Genomic DNA, 19,364 nt, shown 5'->3' on the forward strand with positions numbered 1-19,364 from the left:
CACCATTGCTCCGACCCCAACTATATACACACACTTAATACAGCAGAAGGGTGATTCATATTTAGGCCAAATAAATGTTTGTTGTTAAGCATAAGAAATATCACCTTTCGGTGACTAGAGAGATAGCATGGAGGTAAGGCATTTGCCTCGCATGCAGAAGGTCGGTGGTTCAAATCCGGGCATCCCAAATGATCCCCTGAGCCTGCCAGGAGCGATTTCTGAACATAGAGCCAGGAGTAACCCCTGAGCGCTGCTGGGTGTGACCCAAAAACCAAAAAAAAAAAAAAATCACCTTTCACTATCAAATATCTTGGTCAGCCATCCATACAGAGGAAAGAAGTCTCAGTGAGTCTTCTGACAAGATTCTGATTAGATGAGAGGTTCATATTTAAGCCAAATAAATGTTTGTTATTAAACATGAGAAATATCACCTTTCACTATAAAAAATCTTGGTCAGCCATCCACGCAGAGGAAAGAATTCTCAGTGGGCCTTCTGACAAGAGTCATTAAACTGTGGTGGTGATAAATAACCATATGTTTTATATTCATATTCAGTATTTTATTTTTATTTAGCAAGGTTCCCTGGGATTTGAGATTTGAATCAATTACTATCAGCAAAAGACTTCTGGCTAAGTCTACAATTTCGAATTTTACAGACCGAAATGAAGAGTAAATTCCATAGAGGACTTTGGTTTTAGCTTACACCTCTTGTTTTATATGACCTTGTTTTTTGTCAATGATGAGAAATTTTTTTATATATCTTATTTAAACACCTTAATTACATACATGATTGTGTTTGGGTTTCAGTCATGTAAAGAACACCACCCATCACCAGTGCAACATTCCCATCACCAATGTCCCAAATCTCCCTCCTCCCCACCCAACCCCCGCCTGTACTCTAGACAGGCTTTCTATTTCCCTCATACATTCTCATTATTAGGATAGTTCAAAATGTAGTTATTTCTCTAACTAAACTCATCACTCTTTGTGGTGAGCTTCATGAGGTGAGCTGTAACTTCCAGCTCTTTTCTCTTTTGTGTCTGAAAATTATTACTGCAAGAATGTCTTTCATTTTTCTTAAAACCCATAGATGAGTGAGACCATTCTGCGTTTCTCTCTCTCTCTCTCTCTCTCTCTCTGACTTATTTCACTCAGCATAATAGATTCCATGTACATGCATGTATAGGAAAATTAATGATGAGAAATTTATATCTTTTCCATGATCAAACTTTAATTATTAGTGAATATTAAGAAATAGTTTTTGATAGTCATATAGTGTATATAAACTGTTTACTATCCTGACTTTAAATGACCTTTTGTGACCTTTTTCATAGGCTTTCATTTTATTTCTCAACAGTGCCTCTACCAACATTTAAGGCATACAGTTACCTCTTGAAATAAGTCATTCACCCTAAACAAATATTTCAATGAATAGTTGTCAGTTTTGAGCTTCTTTTTAAAGCTCTCTAAAATATACAGTTGATTTCATTATCATCATTCATTGTTTCATACTAGCATTAGATGCTGGCAGTATGATCAGAGTCTAACCCATAAGGCTAATCTTCCTTGATACAAGGAACACTCACTTCCAACACTGACCTGGTAATAGTATATATGCTTTCAGAGGGAAAAAAATGTTTCCTCCTATATTCCTTCTCTCCAGGCTATAAAGCTTTGTAAAATAAAGAATTCCTGGACTCTGAGTTCAGAAACAAGTGAAATTTCATTCTCCTTACTTTTACCATTGGCTCTCTGAAATTAAGATTTTTATTTCATCTAAACTTTCACTTCTCTGAATCTATAAATTCAAGACATAATTCCCTGCTTCAACAGAATTGTAAAGTGTAGTTTTATTAGCATATGATGCCACGCTGAATTTTTTTTATTCTTGCCTATTACCTAAACAGTATCCTATAGTATCCTCTATATATAGTATCCTCTATTTAAGATCCTCAGCAGCATCTAAGTTGTATAAAAACATAGTCCCTGTCCTTCTCTTCCTCTGCTCTCAGACTCTCTTTGAACCTTATCTGTCTCCATGTTTTTGAACATGTTAGTTCCTTCATCTAGAATACCTTTCCTGTATCTTATCTATTTAGCCAACCCCAGTTCATCCCTCAACTATCAGTTGAAGTGTCGTCTCTATTCCAGAAGACTTATCTTGAATTCAGACTGACTCTGCTGCTCCTTCTAGTATACCTTGTACATAGTTCTGAAAATACACTATAACTGCTTGCTTATACATATATTTATACATCAGAGAGAAAATCTCCCTAGAATAGATACTGTGTTTCTTCCATGGCAGTTACAAGATCTTGTACAAATTTACTAATAAAATGTGGAATTCCCTATCTTCTCTTCCACTAGAAGAATCTCTTCCTCCATGGTTAAAGTGTCTTTTGCATTCTATCTCTTGATATTTCTTCTTCTTGTCCATGTTGATCAATACTTCTTGTGAGCTGCTAGTTTTTAAAGTAACTAAAACAAGTTTAAATACATGAAGGTTTGAGAGATTTAGCAAGGAAATGAGAAAATAAATATCAGTATAATTGCCAAGTAAATGTGTTTGTGTTTGTGTGTGTCCCACTGGCTATTATTTTTTGACCTCCTATATCCTTATAGCTTCAAAAGAAAGAGGACGTGGGATATTCACGATGACTATAAGTTTGTCTGTCAGGTCTGGTCCTGGAAATTTTTCAAGGCAAATAAAATTTTTCTTTCCCTAATTTATCCCTATTTCCCCTGTCCGTAGTTATTCCTATAACAAAACCAGTGAGAAGACTAGACATGGCATATCATCAGAAACCAAAACCGTAGCCATGAGCATGTCTACTCAAATTGAAAAACAATGTAAATATAATATCAAAGACAACTGAGATATGTGCTAATTTTACACAGATATTTTTAAGAACCTATTTATTGAAATTTACTATATCAGGGGCTAGAGTAATATTACAGGAGGTAGGGCATTTACCTTGCACATATTTGACCCGGGTTCAATCTCCCAATACCCTAAATGGTTCCCAGAGCACCACTAGGTGTGATCCCTGAGTGAGGAGTCAGGAGCAAGTTAAAAGCAGAGTTAAGTGTAGCCCCAAAACAAACAAAACAAAATTCACTATATTATAAGAACCTACCAGAAATTACCTTATTGGCCTAACCTGGGGTAAGATTTAAAAGGGACTAGTTTCAACCCCATTCCCAAGAGAGGGGAGATTGCCTAGAGAACAGTTTTATCATGTGGCTGATGACATAAGATCTCATTAACCAAAGGCAACCCAGTCACTTGAGGATTTCCTAGGAATTTTGAAATCTTGTACCAAGAAACACATCATAGATTAACTACACTAAACTAAACTAAATATTCTTAATAATGCCACAGATGAGACTGGGCAACTAGATAGGAGACCTGTAATAATTAGTAGTTAAAAAAAAAATAGATCTAGCCCTGTTTAAGAAGTGGTAGCATGGGGCCAGAAGATCTCATGGAGGTAAGGTGTTTGCCTTTCATGCAGAAGGTCATTGGTTCGAATCCTGGCATCCCATATGATCCCCTGAGCCTGCCAGGAGCAATTTCTGAGCATGAAGCCAGGAATAACCCCTGAGCCAGACTGCCGGGTGTGACCCAAAAATCAAAAAAAAAAAAAAAAAAAGAAGTGGTTAGAAGGAGCCAGAGAGAGAGCATAGAGGTAGTGTGTTTGCCTTGCATGCAGAAAGACAGTGGTTCAAATCCCAGCATCCCATATGGTTCCTAAAGCCTACCAGGAGCAATTTCTGAGCATAGAGCCAGAAGTAACCCCTGAGCGTTGCTGGGTGTGACCCAAAAAACAAACAAAAAAATTAAAATAATAAAAGAAGTGGTTAACAGAAAAGGTATGACTGAAACAAGAGAAAAATGTCAAGAGTCAGAAATAGTTCCAACTACAGAAGAAACCAGAATTAAAAAAAAAAATCCAGGCTTTCCAGAAGGCAAAAATTATGGGGAACTCTGACATGAGTCTGAGAAAAAACTCCAAGAAAAAAATAAACAAGTGGTTTGTATCCTGTTTTAGTTTACTCCACCTTTTTTATTTAAATGACATCTGTTTTCAAATCGTGAACAAACCACTACTAATCCTGAAGAGTATGCACAAAAAGAGAACTTTATTAATTTTACCCTTGAAAAAAAACTTACAGTGGGTAAGCTCCTGTCTTTTAAACAGCCAACCCTGGGCCCGGAGAGATAGCACAGCGGTGTTTGCCTTGCAAGCAGCTGATCCAGGACCTAAAGTGGTTGGTTCGAATCCCGGTGTCCCATATGGTCCCCCGTGCCTGCCAGGAGCTATTTCTGAGCAGACAGCCAGGAGTAAGCCCTGAGCACTGCCGGGTGTGGCCCAAAAACCAAAAAAAAAATAAATAAATAAAAATAAAAATAAAAATAAACAGCCAACCCTGATTCATCCCCTGCATTCTGTATGGGTCCCCTATACACCGCCACCTGTGATTCCTGAATGCAAAGTTAGGAGTAATTCCTGGATAATGTGTGTGCCCCCAAACAAAAACAAACACAATAACTGACTCAGTTATTTGTGTTATAGCCTCACTGTTCAGTCCACAGAGCATTCTTTAAAGTCCTGTAAGGAAATCATTCTGCTGAATTCTTGATTTCAAGGGCAAATTCCACTCTTAATTAGTTGAACATTCTCTAAAGAAACAATGTTAAGTCTGTGAATTACTTCATGAATATAAAGATAAAAATGATAAACAATACATCACTAATACTTTCAAACTAACAACAAAGGATCCAGGCTGAATATAAACAAGCCACACCCTCCAGGAATTGTGCAAGCCTCTGGTTTATGTAACAGCTTTTTGATGGGAGGAGGCAGAAACTCATTAGGAAACCACCCAAGTATAAAGTCCTAAACAGCGAAGAACTTTCTGGCCTATAGTTAACTTTTCCTCTCAATTGCTTGTTTTCGCAGGATTGGGAGCAGGCTGGCTGTACAAAATTAAGAAAGCAGAACTGTGCTGAGAGACTGTGTTTTGCTTTGAACAGTATCTGATTTCTGGCACAAAAGGCCTTAAAAAATGGAAGATTTGAAATATAATGAAGGGGAGCGCTTAGCTGCTGATTACATTGAAGGAATTCTTCTGCCCACACCTACCTGTGACCTCTGGGATCAGATTTGGAACTTCCAAGCCAAGCCTGATGATTTGCTTGTTTCTACCTATCCTAAAGCAGGTATGTGGAGGAAGGCAGTGGGAAATGAAGGAGATAGGAGTGTCTGAAATTATGCATTAATAATGAAATAGCCAATATGAATTTGAGTAGAAATATGTTTACTGAGAAGATAGATTTGATAGATTTGTGACAAACTACTTATAGAAACTGAAACCACACCAAAAAATTGATATGATGTGCAGGTTTTGAGAATATAATTCTTCCTTTGTTGTACATATTTCTTACTTCCCTCAAGTAAATCCTAAAGAATAACAGAACTGAACACACTGATTTATTTGATTCCCAACTGAAGATCTTAAAAAAAAAAACCAAAAACTATTTGCTGTATATGAAGTAGATAGGGGTGCTGTCAGAACTTGGAAGAACTGTAGGAGTTTGCATTCTAAATTATTGATTTCACTAGGACAACCTTCATTTTTTTGTGTTTTGTTTGTTTGTTTATTTTTGTGTCACACTCGGCATCGCTCAGGGATTACTCCTGGCTCTATGCTCAAAAATCGCTCCTGGCAGGCTCAGGGAACCATATGGGATGCCTGGATACGAACCACCAACCTTCTGCATGAAAGGCAAACGCCTTACCTCCACGCTAACTCTCCGGCCCCTAGGACAATCTTTAGAAGTCTTCAAATTTCCACTTTATCTCATTTGTATGATGTGTATTTACTTCTGTTTTAGTAATTATTATAGAAATAAGACAAATTGGAGTTCAACTACTAGATCATAAAAATTTGGGGGTGATTTATTTTACATAAATTCTAAACCTAATTAATATAGGTCCACAATTACATATATGTTTTCTTTGCAAAATCTCAAGTCTATCATCACTTTTGTATCACACAGGGCAAGACACACAGACCATCTAGTCTAAACTAAGTAATTTTCTGAGATTGTGCTTAAATCCTTCTCTATCTCTAAAATTCATGTTGAAGATTTCTGCAAGCTTCATGAGGGTCTTTGATGTTCATTTGTTCATCAATTGCATAACCATTCTGATTTTCAAATCTTAATAAAAGGAGCTTTTCAGGACTAAATTTTTCTTTTTTCTTTTTCTTTTTTTTTTTTAATTTGGTTTTTGGGCCACACCCACCCGGCGGTGCTCAGGGGTTACTCCTGGCTGTCTGCTCAGAAATAGCTCCTGGCAGGCACAGGGGACCATATGGGACACCGGGATTCGAACCAACCACCTTAGGTCCATGATCGGCTGCTTGCAAGGCAAACACCGCTGTGCTATCTCTCTGGGCCCAGGACTAAATTTTTCTAAATGAGATTTTTTAAAAGCAATTGCTTTACTAAGTCAGTCCTTTGTCTTTAGTGATCAGTTTGGAAGCAAGAAAGACCAAGTTAGCAAGCATAACTCATAGTTTCATTTAAAATGAGATAGAAAGCTCCAGGGAATAATCCAGAGGAGTTTCCCATAATAAGGAAAGTGGGCAACTATATTTTTCACCTTATTGTTAGCCCCAGGCATATCTTTTAAGTCCTGGGCATACTTTTTACCTTGTTATTGAAGCCTAAAGACTATAAAATGTTAAATTGAGGGGCCAGAGCACAGCTGTAGGGCATTTGCCTTTCATTCAGCCAACAGCAGGCAGAACCATGTTCGATCCCTGGCATCCCATATGGTCCCCCGAGCCTGCCAGAAGTGATTTATGAGTGCAGAGCCAGGAGTAACCCCTGAGTGCTGCTGGGTGTGACCCAAAAACAAAACAAAACAAAGTCAAATTGAGATAGACATGATATTTAGATAACTATCATTTTGACACTCATTTTGTCATTAACCAGGTATAGCTCAAATAATATTTCATAAATCTTTATTCTTAGTGTAAAAAATTTTCCCTATTTTTTTTGCCTATTTTCCCTGTGCCTAGTTATTTCTATATCATAATTACTGGTAAAGATATCATATCTCACTACTTGAATTTCATCCTTATCTCTCTCTGTATGTCTAATCTCATTAGATCTAATATTTTTCTTTTTTTTTTGATTTTTGGGTCACACCCAGCAGTGCTCAGGGGTTCCTCCTAGCTCTACACTCAGAAATCAATCCTGGCAGGCTCGGAGGACCATGTGGAATGTTGGGATTCTAACCATCGTCCTTCTGCATGCAAAACAAACTTCCATGCTATCTCTCCTGTCCAGATCTATTTTCTTTTTTGTTTTCTACCTGCTATATATGAACATTAAGATTTAGTTTACTGAGCCAAAGAAATAATTTAAAGAGCTCAAGCATGCACCTTGCATCAGGAATCTTTCTATTTAATCCCAGTACTATAAGTTCTCCAGAACACAGCCAGTTGCCTCTGAGTACCATTCGGTATGTCACTTCTAGACTTTCAAAAAATGATCTGGTCAATTTAGACTTTCCATGGCCATAGGGTATATGGGGCTTGAATAATTAAAAAGTATACTAAAATACTTACCAAATAACATAGTATTTAATTATCATTAAACCTTATACATTATCACTATATTAAAAAATAAGAATATGCAAAAATATAGTGGATATGAAATGTTTTTATTTGCTTTCAGGCCACAGCAGACTATGCTCAAGGCTTACTCTTCATGGGCTAGGGGGAACCATATAGTTACAGGGATTTAGCCTGGATTGGCTGCATGCAAGGCAAGTACCTTACCCACTGTACTATCTCTCTAGCTTCAACAACATAAACTGGTGCTAGAGAAATAGCACAGTGGTAAGGCGTTGCATTGCATTGCATTGCATGCAGCTGATCCAGGATGGATGGTGGTTCAAATCCCATATGGTACCCCAAGCCTGCCAGAAGTGATTTCTTTTTTTTCTTTCTTTTTTTGTTTGTTTTTGTTTGTTTGTTTTATTTGTTTGTTGTTGGCCCACACTTAATGATGCTCAAGAGTTCCTTTTTGGCTATGGGCTCAGAAATCGCTCCTGGCTCTGGGGACCATATAGGACGCCAGGGATCGAACCAAGGTCCGTCCTGGGTCAGCCGCGTGTAAGGCAAATGCCCTACTACTGTGCCACTGCTCTGGCCCAGATTTCTGAGCATAGAGCCAGGAGTAACCCTTGAAAGCAACGGGAAAAAAAAACTATTTAGAAAATAATAATGATTCTGTGAATAAGCCAAGAAAAATTATATCACAGAATCACTGGCCTTTCCAGAGGTAATTCAATTTCTGGTGTAACCAATATATATCAATATTAGCACAAGGCCATAAATTAAGAATAAATATGTAAAACTAGTACAAAAGGCTCTAACATTCTTTGAGTAGGGAGCTAAAATATATTTGTCTCTTATTAAAAAGTTGACTCCAGGGCCGGAGAGATAGCATGGAGGTAGGGTGTTTGCCTTTCATACAGAAGGATGGTGGTTCAAATCCCAGCATTCCATATGATCCCCCTCGCCTGCCAGGAGTGATTTGAGTGTAGAGCAAGAAGTAACCCCTGAGTAATGCTGGGTGTGACCCCCCCAAAAAAAAGTTGACTCCAAAAAATTGTAAAATCCTCTAGGATATATAATGTAAATCTTTACTAAGTAAAGTAAAATATTTTATTATTAGTCAAATAATACAGCAATTATTTTTAAAATAATAAAATAAAATGTAATATATGTTCTTCTACAATTGTAAAAGCACCAAATTGAGAGTGTAAAAGAATCTACAATGAGAGGTGATGTCAGAAAAATAGATCAGCTGGATGCAAGATTTTTTTTTAAAAAATCCTTCAATTATCCAACATCCATTCAATATTAATTATGCTAGAACATTTGATGCATTAGGTCTTTTTCACAAGATAAAGTTGATAAATATCAGTCAGGCATTATACAGAAACCACTGAAACTGGGAGATAGTGGCCCTTATTCCCAGCATCAGAGGTGGCAATAAGGATTCAATTTCTTGATTCAAAATGCTCTCTATAGTATTTTATCTTTTGGGTTCACCAGTAGTTGCCTTTACTCAGGAAGAATGAATTATAACTCCTTTCTACCTTCTAAATCTTATGTTAATGAATTTATTGACAGAATCTAAATAGGATTTAGAATCTTAGTGCAAAATAGTCTAAAGAATACACTTTTCAGCCATTGAACCCTGGGAATAAAGAAAGTTGTAAAAGTGGACACTGCTAATGTCACTGCTGATCCCAATTATTTACTTACTCAGTTAACACTTCTTTAGTTCTTCCTATTCAGGTAGCATGCTTGGGAAACAGAGGGTTCCAGAGCCTCATTGTGATATAATCTGGTAAAGTCTCATTTGCCTTTTAAAGAACAATTGTAGTTGTTAAAGTAACTATATCAATACTATAAAGTAATAGTCACAACAGAACAAAATTAAATATGTAACAACCACTTCAAAATTAATTATCTAACATTCACTTCAAAATGGAGTCTTTGCATAACAAGTTCTATAATGAAAATACAAGATATAGATAATTGTGATGTTTTCTGAATTTTGTTTAAACTTAGCTCTAAAATTCACATAGAATTTTCTAAAAACTTTCATTTTAAGAAATATTGTTTAATAAATGTCTGTGTATCTTCATATTACACGTAAATAAGGAACAACCTGGACTCAAGAGATAGTGGACTTAATACAAAATGAAGGTAATGTTGACCACAGTCAACGAGCTCCTACTCATGAACGATTTCCTTTCATCGAGTTGATAATCCCACCCTTAATCAATGGTGAGTATAGAGTAGCCACAGTTGACTATGGTATTGCATAAACACTTAAGATTTTTATTTAAGGGGCCGGGCGGTGGCGCTAGAGGTAAGGTGTCTGCCTTGCCTGCACTAGCCTAGGACGGACCGCGGTTTGATCCCCCGGCGTCCCATATGGTCCCCCAAGCCAGGAGCGACTTCTGAGTGCATAGCCAGGAGTAACTCCTGAGCGTCACCGGGTGTGGCCCAAAAACCAAAAAAAAAAAAAAAAAAAAAAGATTTTTATTTAAGATTGGTTCTTAAAATTCATGCTGCATAAAAAAATATTACAGAACTTCAGTAGTAAAGTGTCTAAATTACAGACATAAGGCCATGATTTTGATTCCCAGTGCTACCCCATGTGCTAAGTGCAATCCTGGTATCACTGTCATTTGTGACCATCAGTACCACAGTACCATATGCCATCTCAGCATTTCAAAACCAGGTGTGGTATGAACACTACAAGCAAAACTTGAGCACCACAACTAACTGTGTAGCCTGCAACAAGCACCACAATCAGGTGTAACAACCAAGTACTTTGTAATTCACAGTCATCACAACAAGGGAAGGGAGAGGGAGGGAAGGGGGAAATTATTTTTTAAATATAAAAAGAATACCATTACTTTGAAAAAAAATTTAATTCTAGGTTTCCAAACAACTACTGTTGGATTTTGTGACCTTTTTCTATGTATTTATTTATTTATTTATTTTGTTTTGGGGCCACACCCAGCATCAGGGGTCTCAAACTTGCAACCCGCGGGCCCTTTGCGGCCCTCCGTACAACATTTTGTGGCCCTGCCCTAGAGGAATCTTTTTTTGTCTTATTTTGTTTTAGTTGTTTGGGTCACACACACCCAATGTTCAAGGCTTACTACTGACTTTGCACTCAAGGATCACCCCGACTTTGCCTCCTGTGGCCCCAGGTAAATTGAGTTTGAGACCCCTATGCTCAGAAATCACTCCTGGTGGGCTAAGGGGATGCCGGAGATTGAACATAAGACAATCATGTCCAATGCCCTACCTGTTTTGCTATCACTCCAGCCCCTCTATTTTTTAATTATACCTGGTCATTGAACTATTGGACATTTTCTAATAGGAAATGTTAGAAAAATCTAGTAGGATTACTATTTAAACAAACGTTTGATTCTCTAATTAGATTCTCCATGAAGTTGAGTCTAAGAATGATGATCTCACAGAGGAAGAATTTGAAAGTTCGGATTCTTGTTTTGTTTATTGTTTGCTCAGTATAAAACTACTCTAGACTAAAATTGCACTAATAGGCCTGACATATTTTAGACATATTAAGATCTACATATCATTCTAATGTTCTTATAATTGCCTTGAAATGTTCCTTAGTGATTACAATGGAAGTACTAACATTTTTAAGTGAATAAAGAAAAATAGTGGAAAATTATCAAAAATTTATTTCACAGGGTTGGAACAGGCTAATAATATGCCCTCACCACGAACTCTGAAAACACATCTTCCCATCCAGTTGCTGCCACCATCCTTCCTAGAGAAAAACTGTAAGGTAAAGTATGAAAGGTATTAAGAGTTGTATTCATTGGAACCATGTTTTCTTACATCAATTTTCTCTAAATACTCTTCATTGCTGTTAAAAAAAAAAAAGAAAGGGTTCATATCTTTACAATAGTCAGCATTCAAATTTACATAATGTCCTTGTATCTCCTACAAAGGAAAATACAAGATGATCTCACTTGTCTGTAATATATAGAATAACAGAACAAGAAAATGCAAGATACAAAAATAAAATCAGGATGGAAAAGAAACCAAGGAGGGAAGTAAGAAGAGATAGAAAGGAGATAATAGGGATAATGGGCAGAAGCCTTAGCACATAAGTGGTGTAAAGATGAGGTTTATGTATATATCTAATCCACAGAGCCAACAGCACTGCAAACATGAATCCTAAACTACAATGAACAAATTTTAAAATATGCTTGTCAAGGAGGCAGACTGAGGGGGTGGGAAAAAACCTAGGGCATTGGTGGATGGAAACAGACTTTGATAGTGGAACTGATGTTAGAACATTGTATGCCTGAAACTGTATTATGAAAAGCACTTGTAAATAATGATGCCTTAATTAAAAACGTTTAAAACTGGGGCTGGATCAATAGCAAGTGAGTGAGGCATTTGCCTTGCATGCAGCCTACTCAGCATCCCATGTGGTCTTCAGAACCTGCCAGAAAGAACTGGAGAGCCGCTGGGTGTGGTCCAAAACCAAAACAAAACAAAATTAAACCAAGATTTTAAAAAAAAGTATCATATAAAAAATTGCATGTAATGTCTCCAGAGGTCTAAACCTGTTCTTGTTTCTCCTTTACTTTTTATTCAAACCCCACCTCAACCCTACCAGATAATCTATGTAGCTAGAAATGCCAAGGACAATATGGTATCTTATTACCATTTCCAGAGGATGAATAGAACACTTCCTCATCCAGGAACTTGGGAAGAGTATTTTGAGACTTTTATGACTGGGAAAGGTAAGAGAATTCAGTTTTGTTTCCTCCCTTTCTTAAAATTCTCTAACACTCTACAATGAGTTATTTAGGACAATGAGGATTTTATTTTTCTTAAACCTGACAGAACCATCAATGTGACAGTCTCCCTCTCTTCAGGAATTTTGTTTTCAATGGAATATTTGCTGTTAGGATTCTGTGACTTGTTACATTTTTATCTAATCTTGCAGTGTGCTGGGGATCTTGGTATGACCATGTGAAAGGATGGTGGAAAGCCAAAGACCAACACAACATTCTCTACCTCTTCTATGAGGATATGAAAAAGGTAAGCTATCTAACATGTTTCCTTTTTTTTTGGTTTTTGGGTCACACTCGGCAGCGCTCAGGGGTTACTCCTGGCTCTACACTCAGAAATCGCTCCTGGCAGGCTCGGGGGACCATGTGGGATGCCAGGATTCAAACCACCAACCTTCTGCATGCAATGCAAATGCCTTACCTCCATGTTATCTCTCCGGCCCCCTAACATGTTTTCATTTTACCATATATAACACTTAAATTATAAAGTATGGGCCCCAGTGGGGATCCACAAATTAAAACAGAAAATATAAAACTGTTGTATTTAATTTTCTATATCTGTCCATGTACCATATACACAGGGGATGTATCACATTCTTTTGTTTTGTTTTGTTTGTGGTTTTTGGGTCACCCAAAAATTGCTGGTAACCCCAGCAATGCTCAGGGGTTACTCCTGGCTCCATGCTCAGAAATTGTTCCTGGCAGGCACAGGGGACCATATGGGATGCCGGGATTTGAACCGATGACCTTCTGCATGAAAGGCAAACACCTTACCTCCATGCTATCTCTCCAGCCCCTATATCACATTCTTATCTGTAACTTCCAGGTAAACTGGAGTACAGCAATGCATAATTTTCTGATAGACAAATACAACAAAATAAAACTATTTTCCTTAAATTATTTTATAAAATTCTTTTTATGCATAAAATATTTTATAGTTATATATGTTTGGTACAGTTTTAAAATCAGTAATTATTATAGCACTCCTATGATGAACACCATAGTTTTTAGAAATAGCTTTCATTGTTTTTTATTAATTAGTTTAATGACAATTACTCATGAAAACCCTTAACTTCTTTAATTAAACTTTTAAAATGAAAGCACTGTGATTTACAAAGTTATTCATAGTTATGTTTTAGACATACAATGTTTCAGCACCAATCCTACTACCAATGTCAAACTCCCTTCACTTACATTTCTAGATATCTTCCCATACCTCCCCTTCCCAGCCTAACATCTTCACAGGCACTCTTTTTAAGTTTGGTTAAGGTTTGGATCTCAAGATTTCAGTGTTGTTCACTCTGTGATTTGGATATTTAGCTCTGTCTTTTCCTAAAACCACCAATTTACCTTAACCCAAACCCCCTGTTATTTTACATCTGCCTTTCTCTCCTTCCACTCTCTTTCCTTCTCCTTATTATACTTTGGGGCAAAAGGTAATCTAGGTAACACCCTTTAAACCATTGCATTGCCTCATGCAGTTATTCTAAATACCACACATCAGTGTTATTATCCTGGTTTATCCTTCTTTTGGCTTACTCATTTAATATATCTTCCAGAACCATCCATGTTGCAACGAGTTGCATTATTACATCATTCTTTAGAGTTATGTAGTATTTTATTGTGTATATTCAGCACATTTTTATGATCCATTCAGGTTGATTCCAAATCCTAACTAGTCTACTGAGAGCTGCAATGAATAGTGGTGTGCATATAGTAAGTGGCATCTTATAGTGGCATCATTTAGAATGAATGTTTTTCTGTCCTGGTGATAGATACCCAAAAGTGCAATTGATGAGTCATGGCAGCTAAATTCTGAGTTTACTGAGAATTCCCCATACTGTTTTCCATAGGGGTTGAGTCAGACAACATTCCCACAGTGGATGATACTTACTTTTTCATCACACCCCCACCAACACATACTGTTCGCAGTATTTTTGATATGTGCCATTCTCACTGGTGTAAGATAATATCTTATTGTCATAATGATTTTAATTTTTTTAATTATAAGTGATGATAAATATTTTACAGGTTCCTGTTGGCCATTTGTTGGTCTTCTTCAGAGAAGTCTTGGTTCATTTCTTTTTCCCATATTTTGATGGGTTTTTAGATGCCCACCCCATTCCGCTTTTTGAGTACATTGTGTATCCTGATATCAAGCTTTTATCTGATGTGTTAAGTGCAAATATTTTTTTCCACTCAGATATCTTTTAGTTTTAGCCCATGTTTCTTTTACATACACAAACCTTTTATTTGATGAAGTTTCATTGTTTAGTTTTGATTCCGTAACTTTTGACATTGTCATTCTATTGTTGAAAACTTTTTTAGGGCCTAGATCTTGAAGCATTCTGCTTTCCTCAGTGTGCTTTATAGATTCAGATGACATTTAACTCCTTAAAGATTTAATAGGTTTCCATAAGTAAGAAATAGTAATATATTGAGTAATATGTTAGTGGTTAACTACTAGTTATCATTAGTTAATTATTATTCTTTAATAATTAACTATTCAGTGACCTATGTGACTATAAATATAGAAATGCATAAAGAATTATGGACTCTGTTTCTGAATTTATAATTGAAATCTTTGGTTCTCCAAAGGTACTTCACAGACTAAGTCTATCTCAAAGTTCATGCTAAGTCTGCTGAGTCAGTGTGGGTTTAACTGATTCCCAAAAGATTTGGTTGTATTTGTAGATTTAGGTGTATGTAGATTCAGTCAATATTGAATTATTAATTCTATAAAATGTCAAGAGTAAAAGTCACTTACTAGTTTTTATTAAGATATAATAGATACTACATTTTAGTTTCAAATGTATAGCATAATTATTTGATATTTTTATATACTGTGAAATGATACCCACAATTAGGCTAGTGAATTCTACAGTTAGAGTTACAAATTTTTTTTTAATATGAGAACTTTTAAAACAACTCTCTTAGAAACCTTTAAAGATGCAATCTGGTATCACTAATGATTTTCACTGTGCTTCATATTGCATTCCCATGATTTGTTTAGTTCATAATATGAACTAGACTTGTTTAGTTCATGAAGTTTTGACCTCCTTTACTCATTTTTTTTACCTTCTTCAATTCCCATATCTGATGACTCGGTATCTATGAATTTTGGATTTTATTGATGTTTTAGTTATTATATTGAGTTATTGCCATCTTCAGCAGAGCTTAGGAATTACTCTGTACTCAGAAATCATACCTTGTGATGCTCAAGGGACCATATGTGCTGCAGGAGATCAAACCCAGGGTGACTGTATAAAAGGCAAGACACGTACCCTATACTCTGTCTAGTCCCTGTTTTTTGTTTTAGATTCAAATTCTTTCTAAAAACAGATAAGTTTAGGGATAGCAAAGAGATAGCACAGTGGGAAGGCCAATGGGAAGTGCACAATGGCTAATCCAAATTTGCTCCCTAGAATCCCATATGGACCCTGAACCACCACCACGAATAATTCCTGAGATCACAGCCAAGCGTAAACCCTGAGCATTGATATCTGTAGCACCAAAACAAAAATCAGACTAATTGTTATATCTCTACTTTCCTCAGAACCATGAGTAAAGTTTATTTACATAGGAAATTTACAGTATGAAAATTTCTTCTCCTGTGTTTACTTAATGTAAAAATGCTAAGATAGTAAATGACAGGAAAATGTACAAAGGAGACTCTAATCACCCATATACTAAGGGAAACATTATATATATATATTATTTTAGTTCAGAGATAATTATCTAATCACAAAAAGTTAGCTAATGACAAAATCCCAGATATAAACATTTCATTAAAAATATTATGATAGAGAGTTATATAAGGGTATAGTTTGCTATTTATGCATATATGTGAAAACTAAGGAGACCATAGGAAAAAAGGCTGCTATTAAACTTAGTATAACAAAACTCCATGTAAGTAATATTTGCCTGTAAGTTTGTATCAGAGCAATATGAAGAGGCTATGCCTGGACATGAAATGGTATTCCCCTAACTGACTTTAGCAGGATGTTTAGAAACAATTTGACCAAGTCAACTCCATATTACTATGTAGTAAATCTTTCCCAACACTACTCTGTTGATGATTCAATGTTAAGAGCAAGAAAGCTTAATAATTCCAATTTAATTTTTAAAATGAGTCCTTTTTAGAAAATGAACCGTGCATAAGATTTGGGGGGGAGGTTCACACCTGGAGGCACTCAGGGGTTACTCCTGGCTCTGCACTCGAAATCACTCCTGACAGTCTCAGGGGACCATATGGAATGCTGTAATTCAAACCACTATTCATCCTCAGTTGGCTGCATGCAAGGCAAATGTCCTACTGCTATGCTAGCTTTCCGACCTCATACATAAGATTTTCAAATTTTTGTTTGTTTGTACTTGTTATTGTTGTTGTTGTTTGCTTTTGGGTCACACTCAGTAGTGCTCAGGGGTTACTTCTGGCTCTATGCTCAGAATTTGCTCCTGGCAAGCTCAGGGGACCATATGGGATGCCAGGATTTGAACTGCCGTCCTTCTGATTGCAAGGCAAACGCCTTACCTCAATGCTATCTCTCCGGCCCCAAGATTTTCAAAGTTTTTAATTAATGTCATACTACTGATTACTGTCATCAGTTTATTTCATTTTTTCTCATCTATTTTTGTTTTATTTTTATAATCTTTTCATCAATATTTTGGTTTTTAAGACATTGTGATTTGCAGTATTGCTAGTTGTTAGGGTTTCATAAATGCCATATTCCAACACACACTCTCCACCAGAGTGTATGCTTCCTTTCACCATTAACTCAATTTCATGTTGTCTACCTCCACCCTCACCATCCCTTCTTCCCTCCTATGGTAAACTCAGTTCTGTAGCCCAGTTTTCATGTTCTTTGTCATTTTCTACTTTTAACTAATTATTTTGCATCAAATATGCCTTTTTCTTGTTAATCTAATTATAGAATCCAAAGCATGAAATCAAGAAGCTGGCAAATTTTATTGGAAAAGACTTGGATGATAAAACTCTAGATAAAATTGTCTATCACACTGCCTTTGATGTCATGAAGAAGAATCCAATGGCAAACTACACATCGATGCCTACTGAAATCATGAACCATTCTGTTTCTCCTTTTATGAGAAAAGGTTTGTATATTTTCTTTTGGTTGCAGTAGTTTTAAATGGTCCAGTACTGATACACAAGAGATAATATAAAGATTAAACATTTTGCCTTGGGGCCGGAGAGATAGCATGGAGGTAAGGTGTTTACCTTTCATGCAGAAGGTCATCGGTTCGAATCCCGGCGTCCCATATGGTCCCCATGCCTGCCAGGAGCAATTTCTGAGCACGGAGCCAGGAAAAATCCCTGAGCACTGCCGGGTGTGACCAAAAAAAAACAAACAAACAAACAAAAAAACAAAAACAAAAAACAAAAAAAAAACATTTTGCCTTGCCAACTCCAGTGTAATATTCAGCACCGCCACCAGGGGCGATACCTGAATAGAGAACCAGAAGCAAGCCCTAAGAATAGCAGGTGTGGGAGAAATAAAGAAGGGAAGAAAAGGGAAAGAAAAAAGAAAGGAAGAGAAGGGGAAAAATGGAGGGAGAAAGAAAATAGTAAAAGCCCAGAAAGAAAAATCAACATTATTTTAATTTTGTGAATATTTTTTCTATAGCTAAGAAAAATAAGAGGTAAAAATACTGGGAAAAGAGGTATTTAAGTAACCAAAGACTGTTTAGCCACAAATGTAAAATAGTTTGGTGTCTAAATTCTATAGTTCATCTCATATTTACTCCAGAATTCAGGCAAATAAGAGAAAAACACATAGAATGAAGTTAGGTGGATTAAAACCCATTTAGAGAGGGCTCTATTAGATTTATCCACTGAGAAGGCTAATTGGATAACTACTATGCAGCAGTTTTATAGAAAATTTTATAGAATTTTCATAGAAGTGAACAAAATACACAAAAATCCATCTTTTATAAAGTTCTATTCAAGGCATAAATAATAACTGCTGCACAAAATAAGAATGACAAGCACTATGAAGTAAAAAAAAATATATCTGAGGAAGGAAATGAGATTACAACTAAGTGTATTTTTTTTTTCTTTCGTAAAAGTGTACCTCAAATTCTCCCTAAAATAGACCCTTTTGGTTCATCTACACAGCTTGACAGCAATTGGTAACTGCTAAGATATCAGGCTCTTCAGGCCAGATATTTTAATGTGACTGTTTCATTTTCCCATTAACTATCTATGATTCACAATTAGAAAAGAAACTCCCTTGGGGCCAGAGTGGTGGCACAGCAGTAGGGCGTTTGCCTTGCATATGGCTGACCTAGATCGAACCGTGGTTCAATTCCCCGGTGTCTCATAAGGTCCCCCAATCCAGGAGAGATTTCTGAGAGTATAACCAGCCTTTCCTGGAAGATTGGCTAGAAACCATAAAACAGGAGAATAGAAAAGCCCAAATTTTTTCAATGGTTACTGACTCTCTCGCTTGACTATTTCAGGGACAACTGGAGACTGGAAGAATCACTTTACTGTGGCTCAGAATGAGATATTTGATGAGGATTACAAAAAGAAAATGGCTGACACGAATCTAACTTTCCAATTCTAACTCTAATAAGAAGAAAACCTAATGTTTTTTTTTTTTTGTTTTGGTTTTTGGGCCACACCTGGCAGTGCTCAAGAGTTGCTCCTGGCTCTGTGCTCAAAAATCGCTCCAGGCAGACTTGGGGGATATGGGATACCAAGAATTGATTCCCAGGTCCTTCCTTGGTTGACCACGTGCAAGGCAAATGCCCTACTGCTGTGATATCACTTTGGCCCCAGAAAAACCTAAACTTTTAATTCATTATGCAATGTACAAGATAATAAACAATAAATGATTATTAATTGGAATACATATTGAATTCTGGTTCTTATACCAAGTGTTTATTTGATCT

The 19,364-nt window shown here is 36.5% G+C and overlaps 1 protein-coding gene across 1 annotated transcript; it reads left to right on the forward strand.

The window, feature by feature from the left end:
• The first annotated feature begins 4,985 nt into the window (after window positions 1-4,985).
• On the forward strand, window positions 4,986-19,093 carry SULT1C4 (sulfotransferase family 1C member 4). Its single transcript, XM_049781353.1, has 7 exons — window positions 4,986-5,224; window positions 9,757-9,882; window positions 11,331-11,428; window positions 12,272-12,398; window positions 12,605-12,699; window positions 17,384-17,564; window positions 18,930-19,093. Exons 1-7 carry the CDS (start codon window positions 5,071-5,073, stop codon window positions 19,034-19,036), a joined length of 888 nt encoding a protein of 295 aa, XP_049637310.1. The 5' UTR covers window positions 4,986-5,070; the 3' UTR covers window positions 19,037-19,093.
• The last annotated feature ends 271 nt before the right edge of the window (window positions 19,094-19,364 follow it).

This window comes from Suncus etruscus, chromosome 9 (genome assembly GCF_024139225.1).
Source record: "Suncus etruscus isolate mSunEtr1 chromosome 9, mSunEtr1.pri.cur, whole genome shotgun sequence".
NCBI classification, from domain to species: Eukaryota; Metazoa; Chordata; class Mammalia; order Eulipotyphla; family Soricidae; genus Suncus; species Suncus etruscus.